The 17,804-nt window shown below is 37.2% G+C and overlaps 1 protein-coding gene across 1 annotated transcript in view; it reads left to right on the forward strand.

The window, feature by feature from the left end:
• The window catches only part of LOC101359661 (putative serine protease K12H4.7), an 84,732-nt gene extending 67,936 nt beyond the window's left edge, over window positions 1-16,796 (forward strand). The window contains exons 5-11 of the mRNA XM_023740122.1: window positions 772-883; window positions 5,142-5,198; window positions 5,656-5,697; window positions 8,362-8,560; window positions 9,732-9,822; window positions 11,536-11,744; window positions 16,687-16,796. Coding sequence (XP_023595890.1) covers window positions 772-883; window positions 5,142-5,198; window positions 5,656-5,697; window positions 8,362-8,560; window positions 9,732-9,822; window positions 11,536-11,744; window positions 16,687-16,796 — 820 coding nt within the window. The remainder of the gene's footprint in view (window positions 1-771; window positions 884-5,141; window positions 5,199-5,655; window positions 5,698-8,361; window positions 8,561-9,731; window positions 9,823-11,535; window positions 11,745-16,686) is intronic.
• Window positions 16,797-17,804: the final 1,008 nt, after the last annotated feature.

Here is a 17,804-nt window from a genome sequence, read left to right on the forward strand (position 1 = left end):
ACCTGTGCAAGGATTTGCACTGGGCAAATCTGCTGCAATAGTCCTCTTTAAAGTGTTGAAAAGCAAAGACATCACTGTGAAGACTAAGGTGAGCCTGACACAAGCCATGGTGTTTCCAATGGCATCATATGCAAACGAAAGCTGGATGATGACTAAGGACGATCAAAGAATAATTGATGCCTTTGAAGTGTGATGTTGGTGAAGAATACTGAATATCACATAGACTGCCAAAAGAACCAACAAATCTGTCTTGGAAGAAGTACAGCCAGACTGCTCCTTAGAAGCAAAAATGGCTACACTACATCTAACATACTTTGGAAGTGTTATCAGGAGGGATCAGTCCCTGGAGAAGGAAATTATGCTTGGTAAAGTAGAGGGTCAGCAAAAAAGAGGAAGACCTTCAATGAGACGGATTGATACATTGGCTGTAACAATGGGTTGAAGCATAACGATTGTGAAGATAGTGCAGGACAGGTCAGTGTTTCCTTCTGTTGTACATAGGGTAGCCATGAATTGGAACTGACTGGAGGGCAACTAACAACAACCACAACATTTTGATAAGAACAGTGTTTCAAAAATGCTGGATGGGATTATTTTCATATATGTTTTGAGAAAACTTAAAACTAGGGACCATAATTTATTTCTTCTTCCACAGTATAAATATTCTGAAGAAATCTAGTATTCATTCATTTTGAATAATTGTTTACATTTCAGTTTTGAGGTTAAAATGAAATGAAATTTCAAATGTATTCTCCGGTTTTCTTTCCACAGGTTATGTAAAAATTTTAAATTTAACTCAGTAATGGACACAACCTTTTTTCTGGAACGTTTGGTTTTGCTTGTTGCCACCAATGTTCAACACAATATGGATAAAAAAAAAAAGGTAATGAAATGGTGAAATAAAGCAGGGGAGAGAAGGAGAAAGAAAGAAAAGCTCAAGTAGGCATTCACTAGTTGTCTAGGTGTCATAAATTAGTTGTAGAGAAAGATATACATGGTTTGGATATTTCTTTAAAAATTAAAATAATAATACAAGCCTCTAGTATAACAATAAAACTAAATGATGAAATATGTCAGCTACTGAATTATTAATATGCCAAAATGTCTTCTTCTTATTCATCTTTTACTCTAAATACACTTGGAAACTCTTTTAAAAAATGGAATAATGGGATAATAATGGATGCGCTGTAAGACAAAATTCAACTACTTCAATAAAATCTTTTATTTAAAAAAGTTTAGAAAGCTGTCCCATTAAGTAGGATTACCCTGAGCCTGATCTATTTCATAATAACAATTATAAGCAAATAGAAAATAATGGAATTAATGTCTTGTATGGACTGAAGAGCAAAATATGCTGAATTTTTATAGTTTATATAACTGCCAGGTGTAGAAAATTTGAATATAAAGATGATAATATTTTTAGCATTTTTGATACACTGGGTCATGGAATAGGACAGATTCTGAAATGGAAAACTTGGGAACTTTGATATATCTCAAAAAAAAAAATCACAACTTTTTTTGAAGATTAGCGAAATAAAGTTTTTTTGAGGAATTCAGAGATTAAGTTACATGTCCAGAGCCTGGGGTACCTAACCAAGAGAGCCTCACCCCACAGGTCACCCTGTTCTAACCCAGCCAGGTAAACTGCCAAAGAGAGTAAGTACAAGGACAGACATCTGCTAGAACAAGGGGATAAACTTATTTACAACTTGCATTGATTTATTTTATACCTTTTTTTACTTTGAACTATTTACGGGCTTACAAGAAGTTACAAAAAATATACTGAGATGTCTTATGTTCCTTTCATCCACTTTTATCCAATATAAACATCTTATATAACTATAGTACATTATCAAAACCAGTTGACATTGGCACAATAGAGTTAACTAGACTACAGATCTTACTTGGATCTCACCAGCTTTTATGTACAGTTTTTTGGGGGGAGGGAGCTTCATAATTATGAGTTGAGAATATTACACACAAGTTTTCAAAGTCGTAATGGAAATGTCTCTCATACTTTCTCTCCTTCCCCCTTTCTCTCTCTCCCTCCTTCCAACACTCTGTCTCTCTCTTCCTCCTTTGCTTCCATCCTCCCACACTGAGTACCAACTTAGTGCCAGCACTGTGCTATGTGCTGGCGAAAGAGTGGTAAAAACAGACAGTTGTGGCCATTCCCTCCTTCATTGTTATCCCTTTCCATTCTCATTCAGATCTTTAACAGGCCTTCTGAGCTGTCTGCCAGCCTCCTGTCTGCCTCTAACCCACTTCTTTGTATACAAAACTCTAGGTTAATCTTCCTAAAGCACAGCTCTTATCTCATTGCTTCTCTTGCTGAAAAACTCTTAGAAACTCTTCTTCAACAGAATGAACTACTACAAAAATGTTTCAGTCTGCTATTGTTCATTCTTCCAAGTTTCCTAACTTGTGTTCTAGCCTTATTCTACAATTTGCTATTCTTGTACTCACATGCAGATTTCCCTCATGTTACTCTAGTCTTCTGGAAGACCCCCTATTCTTGTTCCCATCAGAATCCATTAAGTGCATTTTAAAAACCACCCTCCCATGAAATCTCTCCTCACTGCTCCAAGCAGATACAACCTCTTCTTTCTTTAACCAGTACTCCCCACTCACAGCATTTTATTTGTGATCTTATCATATGTATATACAGATTTCTCCATCTCATTTGGTGCTGTAGGAGTACATTTCTTCTGCTAGATCATACCATTCTTTAGAACAGAGATCTGCCTGGCTCCCATTCAGTTTTTCTTTGGTATCTGGAGAAAGAACATTGATATGGGTCATGCTAGATCTCCAGGCCCCCTTCTCCACAGTTTCTGTCTCTTGTTATCTTTGTGACTCATAACAGGATACCCCATGAGGTAGGTATAATTAGTTCCAAGGCTTTTGGGGCTAAGACACCTACATCATGGGACATTGTAGTAGTTTCCTAGTGCTGCCTTAACAAATTATCACAAAGGATGTGGCTTTCAACAACATAAACTTAGCGTCTCACCATTCTGTAGTCTAAAATTACTAATTCAGGGTGTCAGCTGGGCCATGTACTCTCTGAACTTTCTAGGGGAGATTCTTTATTGTCTCTTTCAGCTTCTGGTAACCTTTGGCATTCCTTGGATTGCAGTCTCATCATAACGTCATCATTACAAGGCTCTGTTCCCTTCGCTACTACATGTCTTTCTGTGTCTGTTTTCTTCTTTTATATGGAGGCACTCATATTGGAGTATGACTCACCTATTCCAGCAGGGCATCATGTTAACTTATAATATCTTCAAAGAGCCCATTTCCAAACAATGTCACATTCAGAGGGATCAGGTGTTAGGACTGCAATATAACTTTAAGGCGGACAGAATTCAACCCATAACAGGCATTCGATAATGATATATGTGCCTAACAAAGGAAATATTTGTGAAATTAGACCTTACAGTCTTGGTAGAAAGTCATCTTTCCAAAAACAAAAAAATAAATGTTGTATATATGACTGAGTTTGAATGAATTAGAGGTTCCTAGGTTAGTGATTACGTTACGAAACCTAAGACCAATGTTGAGTTCAGAATCCTCTGAATACTGGAGTCATTCTGAGAAAGGAGCTGCCCCTAACTCTTGGTAACACGTGCTGGGAATAACAAGGTCAGGCTGAGGAGCAGACACTCCCAATGCCTTCTCTCCCCGAAAACCATTACTAAGGGTCTGAAACAACAGAACCATCCACATCCATTTTCTTGTTCCCATCCCCCAGCACACCTGGGTATTTTAGTTATACAGAAAAGATGAGCGTCACACTTTCCTCTCTCTTCTCTTTGGAAGTAGTTTGTAGAGAAAAATCTTGATTATTTCTAAAGGATCATTCAAAGAGAGACTTGGCTCGTAATGTGTGATTTGTATATCTGTTTTCTAATTTAAATATCATGCGTAAGTCTTTTATTACTGAATAATTAGTAATTATTAAATTATTGAGTTAAGTCTATATGCATTTTTTTTTTTTTAAATCTCGTTAAGAGCATGCAAGGCCCACATTTAACCAGAATTAAAAATAATTCTTCATGTACGGTTATTTCCCTGTGATTTAATCTGTAAGTGTTAATTTTGTGCCCACCTTCTTACTCAAAAGAATGGAGGATTTGCTGACTTCGTGACTGATATGCCTTGTCTCCAATTTGGCTAGTACGAATTCTCAGCAAAGATGACAATCATTATGGGACTTAGGAGTCAAATATTGTATGACTAGCCTCCAATGGCCTGGAAAACAGTTTAGAGGTTAATTTTGAGGCTGATAGTTGTTCTATCAGAAGGCCAAGATCATGTAATTTGATCTTTTGCAAATGTAATGGACTCGTATCAAAAAAGTTTGCTTATAAATGAACAAGTAATGGCTTTTACCGGTTCCATTTTGTTAATGAATAATAATTGTAATAATGAGATAATGATATTTATAACAACTACCACAGACCAAGGGCTTATTGTTGCACAGACCTTATACTAAGTAGTTTATATTTTTTTCTCCTAAAAATTCTCATAGTATCTCTGTGTAAGTCTTATTTTACAAATGAGGAGCCCAGGCTTCAAGGCTTTAAATAACTTGCCCAAAGACACAAGGCTACTAAGGGGCTGAGTCAGAATTTTGATGTGACTTTCTCTGACTAAAACCCGTGTGTTGACTACAGTGATAATATATAATATGTTTTCTTAACTTCTTTTTAAGAAGACTCCAAATTAAGTAAATAATTTCATCCTCACTTCCTTTTCTCTTTCTTTTCTTTCCTTCCTCCCTCCCGCATCCTTTCTTTCTTCCTTCCTTCCTTTTTGCAAAATTAAATGTTCACTCTATCATAGAAAATATCAGATTTAATGATCACAACTGAGATGCAGCAATCTACAGGACAGGTCCACTAAAGTTATCTCATTTGCTCTAATATACTCTCCTAGGTGGGCTTTTGGAAAGAAACCCTGGAAGTGTAGTGGTAAAGAGCTATGGCTGCTAACCAAAAGGTTGGCAGTTCGAATCCACCAGGGGCTCGTTGGAAACCAAATAAAGCAGTTCTACTTTGTCCTATAGGGTTGCTATGAGACCGAGTTGACTTGATGGCAGTGGTTTTTTTATTTTATTTTTATTTTGTTTTATTCAGGTAGGCATTCTTAGATCCACATTTAAAGATACGGACCCTGATCCTCAGAGAGGCCAAGTAACTGGCTGGCAGTCACACAGTCAACATGAAGCAAAGCCAAGAGGCGACACTGTTGTGCAGATGATGGCAGGATAGTGTCTTCATGGAAGAACCTTTAAAGGAAGCCAATGGGCTCATGAAAATTCAAACTTTAATCTTCACAAGGCAGATTCTTTCTCTCAGCATCTGTTGGCTTAATGATTTTAATGAATAATACCCAATAATTTCTCGAGGTGTGCTTTGGAGTTAGGAAGTGGTTGGAAAGGGCATGGTCAAGGATAAACTTTTCTCTTTAACACCTTTTTTTTTTTCAACATTTCCAAGATTATAGTTGTTTACAAGAGACTTCATCCTACCTTTTGTTTCATGACTGAAATCTCAGAGTTAGAAATACATGGATTGGCAACTACACACTTAAAATTTTTACAACATAGAATTTTCTTATGTAAAAATCTAACTTATTTTCTGATAATAGATCAAACTTAGATTTGGAGGATTTTATGTGCTATATGGGGAGGTAAGTAGTTTGAAATTCATGTGGTTTTCTTTTTTCTGAACTAACATACAACTCTAGCATGAAAGCTGATATTTAGATTTGCCATTTGAAGAGCCTAATAGAAATGAGGAATATACATTAATCCCTTGATACCTAATGTGACGCCACGTACACAGATGATGCTCAGCCAATTATGAGTTTTTGAAGGCTTTTTCCCTCACTCCAACAAACACTGCAAATCTATGTCTTATTTTAATAGGGCTTCACCTATACCAAATGAAACCAAATCCCCTGAAATGCCACTATATAGGTGACATGGTGAGAGTAGTTTTTTCTTTCAATATCAGCATCTAAGAGGATTCAGCTCTACCAGCATTTCTACAATTGTCATGAGAACCAATTTGCAGCACAGTTGCCTGACATGCATGCTAACAATGCAGATTCCTTGGCCTCACTGCAAAACCTCTAGAGTGGGAACCAAGCATCAGGTCCTCAGGTGATTTGTACAAAATATTAGTACAATTCAAGTCTATTTTCTATGCTAACTGCTCATGTCTGTCCTTAAAAAACAAAAACAAACAAACAAACAAAAAATCCATTTCCATCGAGGAAGTTCTGACCCATAGTGACACTATTGGACAGAGTAGAACTCCCCACAGGGTTTCCAAGGAGTGACTGGTGGATTTGAACCATAGACCTTTTGGTTATCAGTTGTGCTCTTAACCGCTACACCACGAGGGCACTCCTTACCCCTTCCCGTAATCACACAGTGGGAAAGTCCTATTGCATGTGATAAAAATGAGTTAATAAAGGATATTTATATTTCCTTTCATCACATTCAGTTTCTCTAGCAACTGTTTCTATGTTGGCTGTCAGCTTCAGATTTTCTGTGCAAATGTAGCATTCAATGAACTGGTTGCTGTCATGTCTATTCTGACTCATAGTGGCTCCATGTGTGTCACAATAGAATTGTGCTCCACAGAGTTCCCACCAGATGACTTTTTGGAAGTAGATTGCTAGATCTTTTTTTCTGAGGCACCTGTTGGTGGGCTTGAACCTCCAGCCTTTTGGATAGCCACTCAGCACATTAAACATTTGCACTATCCAGGAACTCCAAGTGTGGCATTAGGGATTCCTAAATTCACAGACAATTCATCAAGTGTAATTTAGAAAGTATAGTTCTACCAACAGATTTGACCTTTATCCACACAAAATCTTCTATGGTTCTCAATAGGTAGCAAATTTGAAACAATAAGTTTTATTGTCCCTTTAAAAACTTTTCTACACAGGCCCTTTATCCCTTTTATACTGACAATCAACAAAAGTGTAAGAGTTCCATAATCTAACCACATTCTATGAAAATAGATATTTCCAGTTTTTTTTCTTTTTGAATATTTCTCTTGACAAAAAAATAATAATATGGTGTTTGTTGAACAATATGATGATCATGATTAGTATCACTGAACTGTGTATGTAAAGATAGTAGAAACGGCAAGTATTTTAATTCCTGTATACTTACTACAATAAAAAAATGGAAGAAGAAATATAATAATGATTATAATAGCAATGCTGCTTCTTACAGAATGGCTTTGTTGCAGGCACTATCCTTAGGGCTGCTTTCATTTAATCCTCACAGCAATCTTATGAGCTACTCTGATTAGTTTATTATTATTGTCCACATTGAGCACATGAGCAAACTAAGGCTCAGACAGTTAAGTAACTAATTCAATGTCACACATTGAGGCCTACTGACCATCCTCTTAGACACTGCACATACTTGCCGCCACTTCTTCAGACATATTGCCCCTCTTGCGTAAAATGCAGTCTCTTTTTTTAATTTTGGAAAAAATATAAAAAACTTAACATTTGCAAATTCAACATTTTTCACATGTACAATTCAATAAAAATGATAACATTAAACATGTGCAAACATCATCAATATTCATTGCCAAATTGTCCATCCCCGTTAATAAAAACTCTATATTACCTGAAAAATGATTCTCCCTTTTCTTCGTCCTTCTTTGCCCTGTAACCACTATTAAAAACTAATCTTTATACCTTTATCTATTCTAGATACTTCATTTTAGTATAATCATACAAATGCACTCTACTTACTTCTATTTATTTAAAACTTACACCATCTTCCAGGTCCCCCACAATTCCTCTCTCCTCAAGAAGCCTTTTCTCATGATTCTAGTCCTCACAAAACTCTCTCAGAATTCCCAGAGTAGCTCATTAACGTTTTCATATTTTATGTATCTTGTCTTCTTCGACTGGATCCTTCTGAAGTGTTAGTTCTCATCTTTTACACCTCCCACAGGTTCTGGCACTGCTCTAGCAAGATACTGCATGCTCAGTCAAAGCTTGCTTATTTATAACCTCTTCCAAACAAAATACCTACCTGAATACCAAAAGCTTTCGTTAAAGCAAGTGCTTTTATGAGCTACTTGTCTTGCACGAGGGATGTTGACTCACTTGTCGTCAAGTCTGCAACCCATACAGGTTAGCTGATAGTTTTCAGAAGCTGATCTTCAGGCCAAGTCACCACAGACTAATTGTACCTTATTTGAATTAAAATCAATCACTTAAATCATTTAAAATAGTTTTGGAATTTAATTCCATTTGGAGCTGAAAGCCATCCCATGTCTATTCTCTTAAGGATAATTGGAATCTCAATTTTTGCAGGGAAACCAGGTCTTTATCAGGATTGAAGACTTTTGTGACATCATGACTAACACCTCACTGGGTTCACCATATTACAGACTTGTAAGAATTGTACATTCAGTGTTTAAGGAAACATTTTCACTTTCGTTTAATGCAGATTATGATGGTAAAATGAAAGCCTTATCTGACTCTTCCATAAATCACCACATGCCTACACAAGGTAAAGCGTTATCTGGTGAAAATGAGGAATTACAAAATAACAGAACTATGGTAATTTATTCAAGGATGGGAAGAGAGAGTGAATGAGTTAAGGAGCTGGATATACACAGATTAAATCATGCTAATAAAAGATTCAGAAATAACAAATGCTTAGGATTACAAGAAGCAGAATACAGAAAGATGCCCCTTAGTACTTTGCAACATTAATCAAGCACGCTGATGCCATGAAAATACCTCACCCCACTTTAAATTCTAAATACAGCAGTTTTCAGACAAGGTTACTCCCTGGAATGACCTAACCTGTTGCTGTCCAGTCAATTTCAACTCATGACGACCCCATGTGTTACAGAGGAAAACTGTACCATAGGATTTTCTTAGCTATAATCTTCACAGGACCAGATCACCAGGACTTTCTTGTGCAGCACTGCTGAGTGGGTTCAAATTGCCAACCTTTAGGTTAGCAGTCAAGCAAAAAATGTTATCACCTCCTAGGGACCCTCCCTCCCATTAGTCTGTTTGACATCAAATATACCTACAACTTCAAGCTATTTTTGGTATGAATAGTTCTTAAAATGTTTAACTAAGTGACTCAAAGACAAGTGAATTTTTGGCATAGCTGCTAGACTTTAGATGAACTGAACTTCCAAGTATTATCCACAATTTGATTCATCCTACCAATATTGGTGACCTCTTGGGGAGAAGTTGCAGTCACAGCATGTCTGAAGAGGTAGAGATGGTGAGGGACAGGGGCATCGAGTGTGCATCCCACCTTCATGAAACTTCATGGAGAAGGGTCTCAGACATTCTGAGGAGGAGTTCACTAGAGGCAGAAGCAGAGAGAATAGAGTGTGTTCCCAGCAAAGGATAGAACTAGAGGACAGACAGGAGGACAGAACTGAGGTACTCACAGAGATGGTCCTGACGGAATGAGATAGAATTACTTTAGGAGCATGTGAAGACCTCACTAGAATCTCCTCACTGGATGTAGTTTGAGCTCTTGGTGTGGTAATGCTGGACATGACTAAAAATAGTATTAATAATAATGAGGTCAAATTTGTTTTAGAAGTTCACAAGTATCATGTAAATTAGAGTACTGAATTTGTTTAAGCTTTTTGTTTGTCATTGACAAAAATATCATTTCTGATTAAGTCAATTGATGTTTTGCTTTCTAGGCAGGCAATGGCTCTATCAGTCTTGCACTGAATTTGGTTTCTTTAAGACCACGGATTCAAAGAACCAGCCCTTCACTGGAGTGCCTCTCAGGTAAAGGCTCTGCTTTGACTTCTGTTTGTCACTAGAAACCATGATAGTAGGTTTTTTGTTGTTTGTTTGTTTTTCCATATTCAAATTGATCAGATTGGCCAATTTCAAATTGGTGAAAGTTTAAGGGAGAAATTTTCTGGATGGAAGTTTGAGAAATTAATAATATTCCAACAAGATATGTAGAATCCAATATCAGTTTTCTGAATCTGACTTAATTAGTAGCCACCAGGAGGTACTCTATAGGTTTTAGAGAATGAATAAGAATAAATAAACTAGTAGCCTCATTCTGACTGGTTGGCATTACAGGGTCATTATATTTAACACTCTTTTACCAAGAAGGTACTTTGTGTGTTTATTGAAAAATCCAATTAAGGAAGCTGGGTAACAGCAAAGTTGTAACTAAAGAAGGCAATTTCTCCAATGGTTTTGAATTTTACGTTAGCCAAGATTTGCTGGTTGTATGAAGCAAGACAGATCACCCTTAGTCAAATTCTCTCTCATTGGTTTATGAACCTTTGTTCATATTGACTGGGTTTGTAGAGCAAGATATTGTTCCTGATATCTAGATTTGTCCACTAGAAACAGAAGCTAATAAGTATGAAGAACTTTAAAGGCAATTTTATAGTTAAAATTGCAAGAGGAACATTCTTTATATGTATCCAAGTATGTCCATGTGTAGATATCTTATACATGAAAATGCATAAATATTATAATATGTAAAAGTATCTTGTAGGGTAAAATTATGAAAAAAGTATAAACTTGGGGGAAAAAATATGAACTTTGAGCCTATAGTTTTTTCCTATGAAAGTCCCCCAAAATTCAAATTTCCTAATGAGGAATGGAGGTATAACTTAGTCAAAGTCAAGTGTACTAATTGGACCACACTTTTTTAAGGGTGATGTCTATGTGAAGGTACCTGTACTGGGGCAAACACCTACTGTAGCCACACTTCTTTTGGTGTCTGTTCCACCAGTGTGGAGAGAAGTCCCATTCACATTATCAGCCCTTTGTTCCTTTACATATCGTTTTTCTCCTAGAACACAGAAGCAGAAATCTTGCTTTCTGATTGACGCCCTTCTTTAGATTTCTTTGATGTTCTAAACCCTCAGGGCTAGAACAACTAGAACTGGATGGGTTTGAGGAGCCCTGGGGCATGCTTCCCTGCATTAGAGGCAGTCTTTCACTCTCACTGCCTCTATACTCTTCCTTCTTAACAGGCAGGCAGGCTATGCATTGAGTTTTCTTCCTTCCACAGTGGTTACTAGTCTAGGTTCAAGTGTGAACTTGGTGGGAAGGCAAAGAGAAGAATTTTGTGCTTTCTTGTTCTGAAGCCCTAGGTGGAGTCCAGAAAACAGCAGCAGGTGGTGTCTATATCCTCCTCACTAAGGTTCTACATTGAGTTGGCCAAGGGTCCTATAGAAAATTACTTTGCTGGCCACATTCCTCTGTGCTTACCTATTAGTAGACCTCATAGAAAGAGAGGCTGGGCTAGGATAGATACATAGACAGATAGATAGAGAGAAAGACAGAGAGACAGAAACAACTTTCCTTCTTAAACTGAAGAAATCCTTTTAGCTATTATAAGTAACTCAGAATTCAGGGGAAAACAAAACTCAAAAACCGAAAAACACCACACTCTTTCTGTAAATATCTTTATTACACTCCTCAGTCCTGCTCTCTAGCACCTAAAATTTTGTCTCATTTTCTTTGCAGTTATTTTGTTAAGCCATGTTCTGATGTCTTTGGCCCAGAATTTAATTACGATTCACTGAAGACGGGTGTTATGTCTACCAACATGTACTACGGTGGCTTCAATGTGAGGGGAAGCAAAATCATATTTTCCAATGGTTCCTTTGATCCTTGGCATACTCTGGGAATCACAAAGGATATCAGTAAAGATTTGCCTGCTGTCTTCATTAAAGGTAACCATTGTAAACAGTTAAGGCCTACAAATAGGATAAAATATGTCAGCATGTAATAATAAATTACGAAGGCTATGTTGGTTCAGTAGTTGAATTCTTGCCTTCAATATGGGAAAGCCAGGTTGGATTCCAGGACAATACACATCATATATAGCCACCACCTGTCTGTCACTGGAGGCTTGTGTGTGTTATGATGCTGAACAGTTTCAGTTGAGCTTCCAAACTAAGGCGAACTAGGAAGAAAAGTCTGGTGATCTATTTCTTGACATCAGCCAATGAAAACCCTATGGGTCACAATCGTTTGATCTGCAACCAGCCACGGGAATGGCCCAGCACCAAGAAGCAATTAGTTCTGTTGTGTATGGGGTCGCCATGAGTTGAGGATTGACTTGTATCCACAATCAGTACCCGTGGAAGCAGCAGTCAATAAATCAAAGGATGCATTGCATTGGGCAAATCTGCTACAAAAGATCTCTTTAAAGTGTTAAAAAGCAAAGATGTCACTTGAAGGACTAAGGTATGCCTGACCCAAGTTATGGTATTTTCAATCGCCACATATGCATGTGAAATCTGAACAACGAATTAGGAAGACTGAAGAAGAATCAATGGCAATAGTGAGCTCAGTTATAACAATGATTGTGAGGATGTAACAGGATGAGGCAGTGTTTTGTTTCATTGTACACAGGGTCACTATGAATAGGAACCTACGTGATGGCACTGAAGAGCAAGAACATAGCCACGTGTAGGTCATGATGGCTACCATATTGAACAATGCAGGTCAAACTTTACATGGATACTCTCATTATATCCTCCTAAAAATCAAGGGTAATTGCTATCACATTTCTCCTTTTACAGATAAGGAAGCTGACCATACAACCAGTAAAACCACATGCTGTGAATTTGACCCTGACTCCTGATGACCCTGTGTTTGTCAGAGTAGAACTTTGCTCCACAGAGTTTTCAATGGCAGATTTTTTTTTTTTTTTTTTTTTTTTTTAATGGAAGTAGATATCCAGACCTTTTTTCTGAGGCATCTCTGGGCGGATTTGAACCTCCAACCTTTCTCATGGCGGAGGAATGTATCAACAGTTTGTACCACCTGGGAACTTATACAGAGGTTAAGACAACTGGCCTAAGACTCACACTGTAATAAGTAGTAGGACCAGAACACAAAGCCAAGGAGCCTCACTGGAGGTTATGCTCCTTAACCATTGTGCCACCTGCCTCACAAGTTTTTTGGAGATGTAAGTTCTTAATGATTTCAAAAAGACCTCGAAAATCTGAGAAAGCCTTTGCAAATCCTTTTTCATGGAAATTAGTAAGAAGGAGTGCTCAAATTCATTCACTTAAAAATATTTATGGAGTGTCTGCTTGTGTCAGATGCTGTGCTAGACACTAGATGTGTAAGCGTGCACACAGTCACTGCTCCAAGGAGCTACTCATCATACATGTGAAACAGACATTGATCAAATAAGTGCAGAGAGAGCTTTCCTGGGTCATAGATGTCTGAACAAAATGGAGAAAGAGAAGAAATTTAGGATGAAAATGCTACTCATGCAATTATAAAAATGAAGAGAACCTGGTAAGAAGGACAAAGTCTTATCTTCAGGTTGTTCACATTGGCTGAAGAAAAGACCACTTATCTGTAACTAGAGAATAATTTGAAATATTGAGGCAAATTTTGTAGATAAATATGCTTTTTCCACTTCACCTCCATTTCCACGTCTTTTTCATTATCCCATTTCTAATGGATTTTATATTCAATTAGTTCTTTGTGCTCATTGAAAATATAGTTCTATGGCTAATTATATTAGATAATAATAAAATCAAGACTGTATAATAACTGGTTTTTTCTTTTTGAATTTCAATATGTATTCTTGGATATTCATAATTTTAGTACGTGTCAGAACTATCATTTTATACTTTCGCATGTTGAAATTTGGCCATTGGTCAAAATTAAATGCTGTAAGTCAGTTGAAGCAACTCAATGATTGACAATCTTTGCAATTTTTATTTAGGAGGCGGGAGGAACAAAGTGGGACTAGAGTTGTGGTGGTAGAAAAGTAGTAGTTACTCTGTCAGCCAGGAGTGAGGGATAGTTTGTTACTTTTGTTGTTGTACAATAATAACCAGTTCTGACTCGCACTTATGATGACCTCATGTGTTTCAGAGTAGTGTTGTGCTCCATAGGGTTTTAAAATGGCTATGATTTTCTGGAAGTAGATCGCCAGGACTTTCTTCCAAGGTACTTCTGGGTGGATTCAAAACTGCCAGTCTTTCAGTTAGTAGCACTTAATGATTTGCATCACCCAGGGACTCCTGCTGATTGTAGTGTGTCCTTGTTTTAGTCCATGTTCACACATGATTACGGGGTGGTGTTATTTGTGCCTGATCTCATCACAGTCAAGATGTCACCTCATCTGAAGTTGAAATTCTGTGAAATTGTTTATGTTTATGGGAAACACTGTAGTTTGTAACCATCTGTCCGTTGTCATGGCCTTTGTTTCTTTTTCACAGACAGAAGTCTTACCCTTTATCATGGATTGAATAGTGTCCCCCCAAAATATTTGTCAACTTGGCTGGGTCATGATTCCCAGTACCGTATGACTGTTTACCATTTTTTAGTCAGAGATGATTTCCCTATGTGTTGTAAATCCTATCACTATGATGTAATAAGATGAATTAGTGGCAGTTAGATAGGTAGACAGTGTTTTAAGCCAATTCTTTTGAGTTATAAAAGACAGAAGCAAGCAGAGAGACTTGGGGACCTCATACCACCAAGAAGGCAGTGCTGGGAGCAAAGCTTGTCCTTCAGACCTGAAGTTCCCGCTCAGCGATGCTCCCAGACCAAGGGAAGACTGATGCATGACAAGGACCTTCCTTCAGAGCCAACAGAGAGAGAAGGCCTTCTCCTGGAGAGGGTGCCCTGAGTTCGGACTTCTGGCCTGCTGGACTGTGAGAGAATTAACTTCTCTTTGTGGAGGCTATCCACTTGTAGTATTTCTGTTATAGTGGCACTGGATGACTAAGACACCCTTCCTACTCTGTTTTCCTCCTAACCTATTAGGGAGCCATCTCTATTAGATTTTTGTTCATCTTTACAGTATTTCTTTTTTTGCAAATTAAAAAAAAAAAAAAAATCAAACCCACTGCCAGCAAGTTGATTCCAACTCATAGTTACCCTATAGGACAGAATAGAACTTCCTCAAAAGGTTTTCAAGGCTGTAAATCTTTATGGAAGCAGACTGCCACATCATTATACTGCAGAGCAGGCATGTAGTTAGCAGCTGAGTATTTTACCCCTGTGCCACCAGGGCTCCTGCTTTTTGCAAATACTATCATATGTATTCTTATCCCTTCATAAACAAGTGGTAGCATATTATATACATTGTCCTACACCTTCCTTGTTTCTCTTACCAATATACACTGGAGATCTTTCCAAGTACATAGAAATATTTCTCATTGTACTGTCTGTACCTGTCATAGTTATTACATAATTTTAGCTTCTTAAAAGAAAACAAGGAGCCCTGGTAGTGCAATGGTTGAACACTCAGCTGCTACCAGAAAGGTTGGCATTCAAATGCACTAGTCACTCTGCAGGAGAAAGATGCTATCTGTTTGCATAAAGATTACATCCTTGGAAACCCTATGGGGCAGTTCTACTCTTTCCTAAAGAGTAACAGTCAGAATCGACTTGGCACCAAGGGATTTTTTGGTAACACCAAATACATCTTGCCCCTAAAATAAATAATACTGTACGGACAAATGCTTGGAATACCTGGGTTGTGCAAATGGTTAAGCGCTCGGCTACTAACAGAAAGGTTGGTGGTGCCTCCGAAAAAAGACCTGGCGATCTGTTTTCAAAAGGTCATGCCGTTGAAAACCAAACGGAGCACAGTTCTACTCTGAAACAAATGGGTTTGTCATGAGTTAGAATCGACTTTAAGGCAAATGTTTTGTTCCATTTTGTCATGTTTTTGGTTTGGCTAGATGCTTATTTGTGAAACCTTGAGCTCATATTTGACAGTATTTGTTACATAAACCAGCCTGTGACACTCTGGTCAGCTGGGTTCAATTCTTAGTTCCACTAGTAATTTTGTTGACAAGTCACTTAAACTCTCTGAGGCATAGGTTCCACATCTGTAATATTAAAAGTTTGACTAATATTTAAGATTCCATCAAATTTCATCTGTTTGATCTTATTCTCATATGTTATATGTTTATTAACCCATTCTCCTTAAGGAAAAACAAAACAAAACAAACAAACAAACAAAAAACCTGTTTTTCAGCATCTGTGACTTCCATGGTGTAAATACTTCCATCATGGCCAGTTTCAAGCTCACAGTTTAACAGCTAGCTTATAGAATTTTTGAATAATCGGCTCTTGGATCTGGTGTAGTACAATTCCAGTAGACTGCTCGGAAAACTCTCTAAAATAAGACTCACTGAGATTCAGACATTGTAACTTCCTCAGATGGAACTTAAGTTATATCACACTTGGAATGAACAAAATGGAAACTAAAAACATTAGTCTCTAAATCAACTACCTTAATCATTCCCAGAAACGTTCATTAATTTGTAGCATGGAAGGATTTCGTAGACACCATCAATAACTCATTTTAGTTAATATCATAAATTTATCCAACCTTAATCTACAAAGAAGCTTACTTCTTTGATTCAAAGCCCATTATATTAGTAAACTAATTCTCTTTCTTAATTATAAGTGCACATTTTAATCAACTTTTAACCAGCTTTTGAAAATTACTGATACCCAGCCCCACCCCAAACTAACTAAATTAGAACCTCTGAAGTTTGGGGCTCAGGTATTGGTTGGTTTGAGCAGTGTTCAAAGTGGCTCTAATGTGCAGCTGGAGGTCAAGGACATCTGGTCTTTGAATAGTTGATATGTAAATATTCTGACATGTATCTTTCTCTTTTTTAGGTGCAGGACATTGTTCAGAAATGTTCAGACAAAAGGCTACTGATTCAGCTGAACTAATTCAAGCACGAGAAAAAATCTTCCACATCTTACAAAAATGGCTAAAGGAATAGTTCTCTCTGAAAAATAAATGCAACAGAACCCAAAATCTGGCCCCTCCCATTTTATAGCTCAAGTGTAAAACATCCTACAAGGGTGAAATTAGAGCAGTCCCAAAAGTCTAATTATGTAGGATTTAAGTTTGTTTCGTTTTCATGGAAGGTCATATTATTCCTCCTTTCCTGCTGGCCTTGAGAAACAGAAGACAATCCTGCACATAAGAAGTTGATCTCCCTGGAGGACCAGGTGCAACCAGTTAGTTGGTTGCTAGGATATAAGTGCTCCATCCCGGGTTTTCCAGAACAATCTCTATTTCATGAACTCTTATTCTTTTCAATAAAGGCCATTTATAGCATGAAAATATAAATGTGTTTTGATTAATTTTAGGTACAAGTTAATGCATAAACAGGAAAAACTACTGTGCCAAATAATGAACCCTTGTCTTTGTCAAGAAAATTTAAGGATAGGGACAACTTGAGTGAATTAGTAAAAAAAAAAAAAAGAAAAAAAAATGTCTTGTGGCAGATGAAAATCTCTTTGGATAAACTGGCTTCACGAACTGACCCTTCTTGGAGTCCCATAGCACTTAAAAAATGGTCTTCCATAAGAAATACAAATTCAAGTTAATCTCAACACGGAAGGTACTACAGCTCTCACATGTGATTTAATTATAAATTCTGTCCAAATTATTTAATTTTCAATTCATTGGAAAAGAATCCGGTGTAACACCACATGTCTAAAACTTAAGTCAAAAGTATTATTATTTCGTCAAAATGGTAGCTTTTTTCCATTAAAAAAGGATATGAGATGTTCTTGAGCTCATTATTTGATTAGCTTTAGTTACTCCATGTAATTGAAGTTTAGTTATTATTAATATTAATGTACTAATGTTGGTTTCTTAGTTTGGTGAATGTATCATTAGTTATTAACATTAGGGGGAACTATGTGTGGAGCCCTGGTGGCACAGTGGTTAAGTGCTATGGCTGCTAACCAAAAGGTAGGCAGTTCAAATCCACCAACCA

Source organism: Trichechus manatus, unplaced genomic scaffold (assembly GCF_000243295.1).
Source record: "Trichechus manatus latirostris isolate Lorelei unplaced genomic scaffold, TriManLat1.0 scaffold00147, whole genome shotgun sequence".
Classification (NCBI taxonomy): domain Eukaryota; kingdom Metazoa; phylum Chordata; class Mammalia; order Sirenia; family Trichechidae; genus Trichechus; species Trichechus manatus.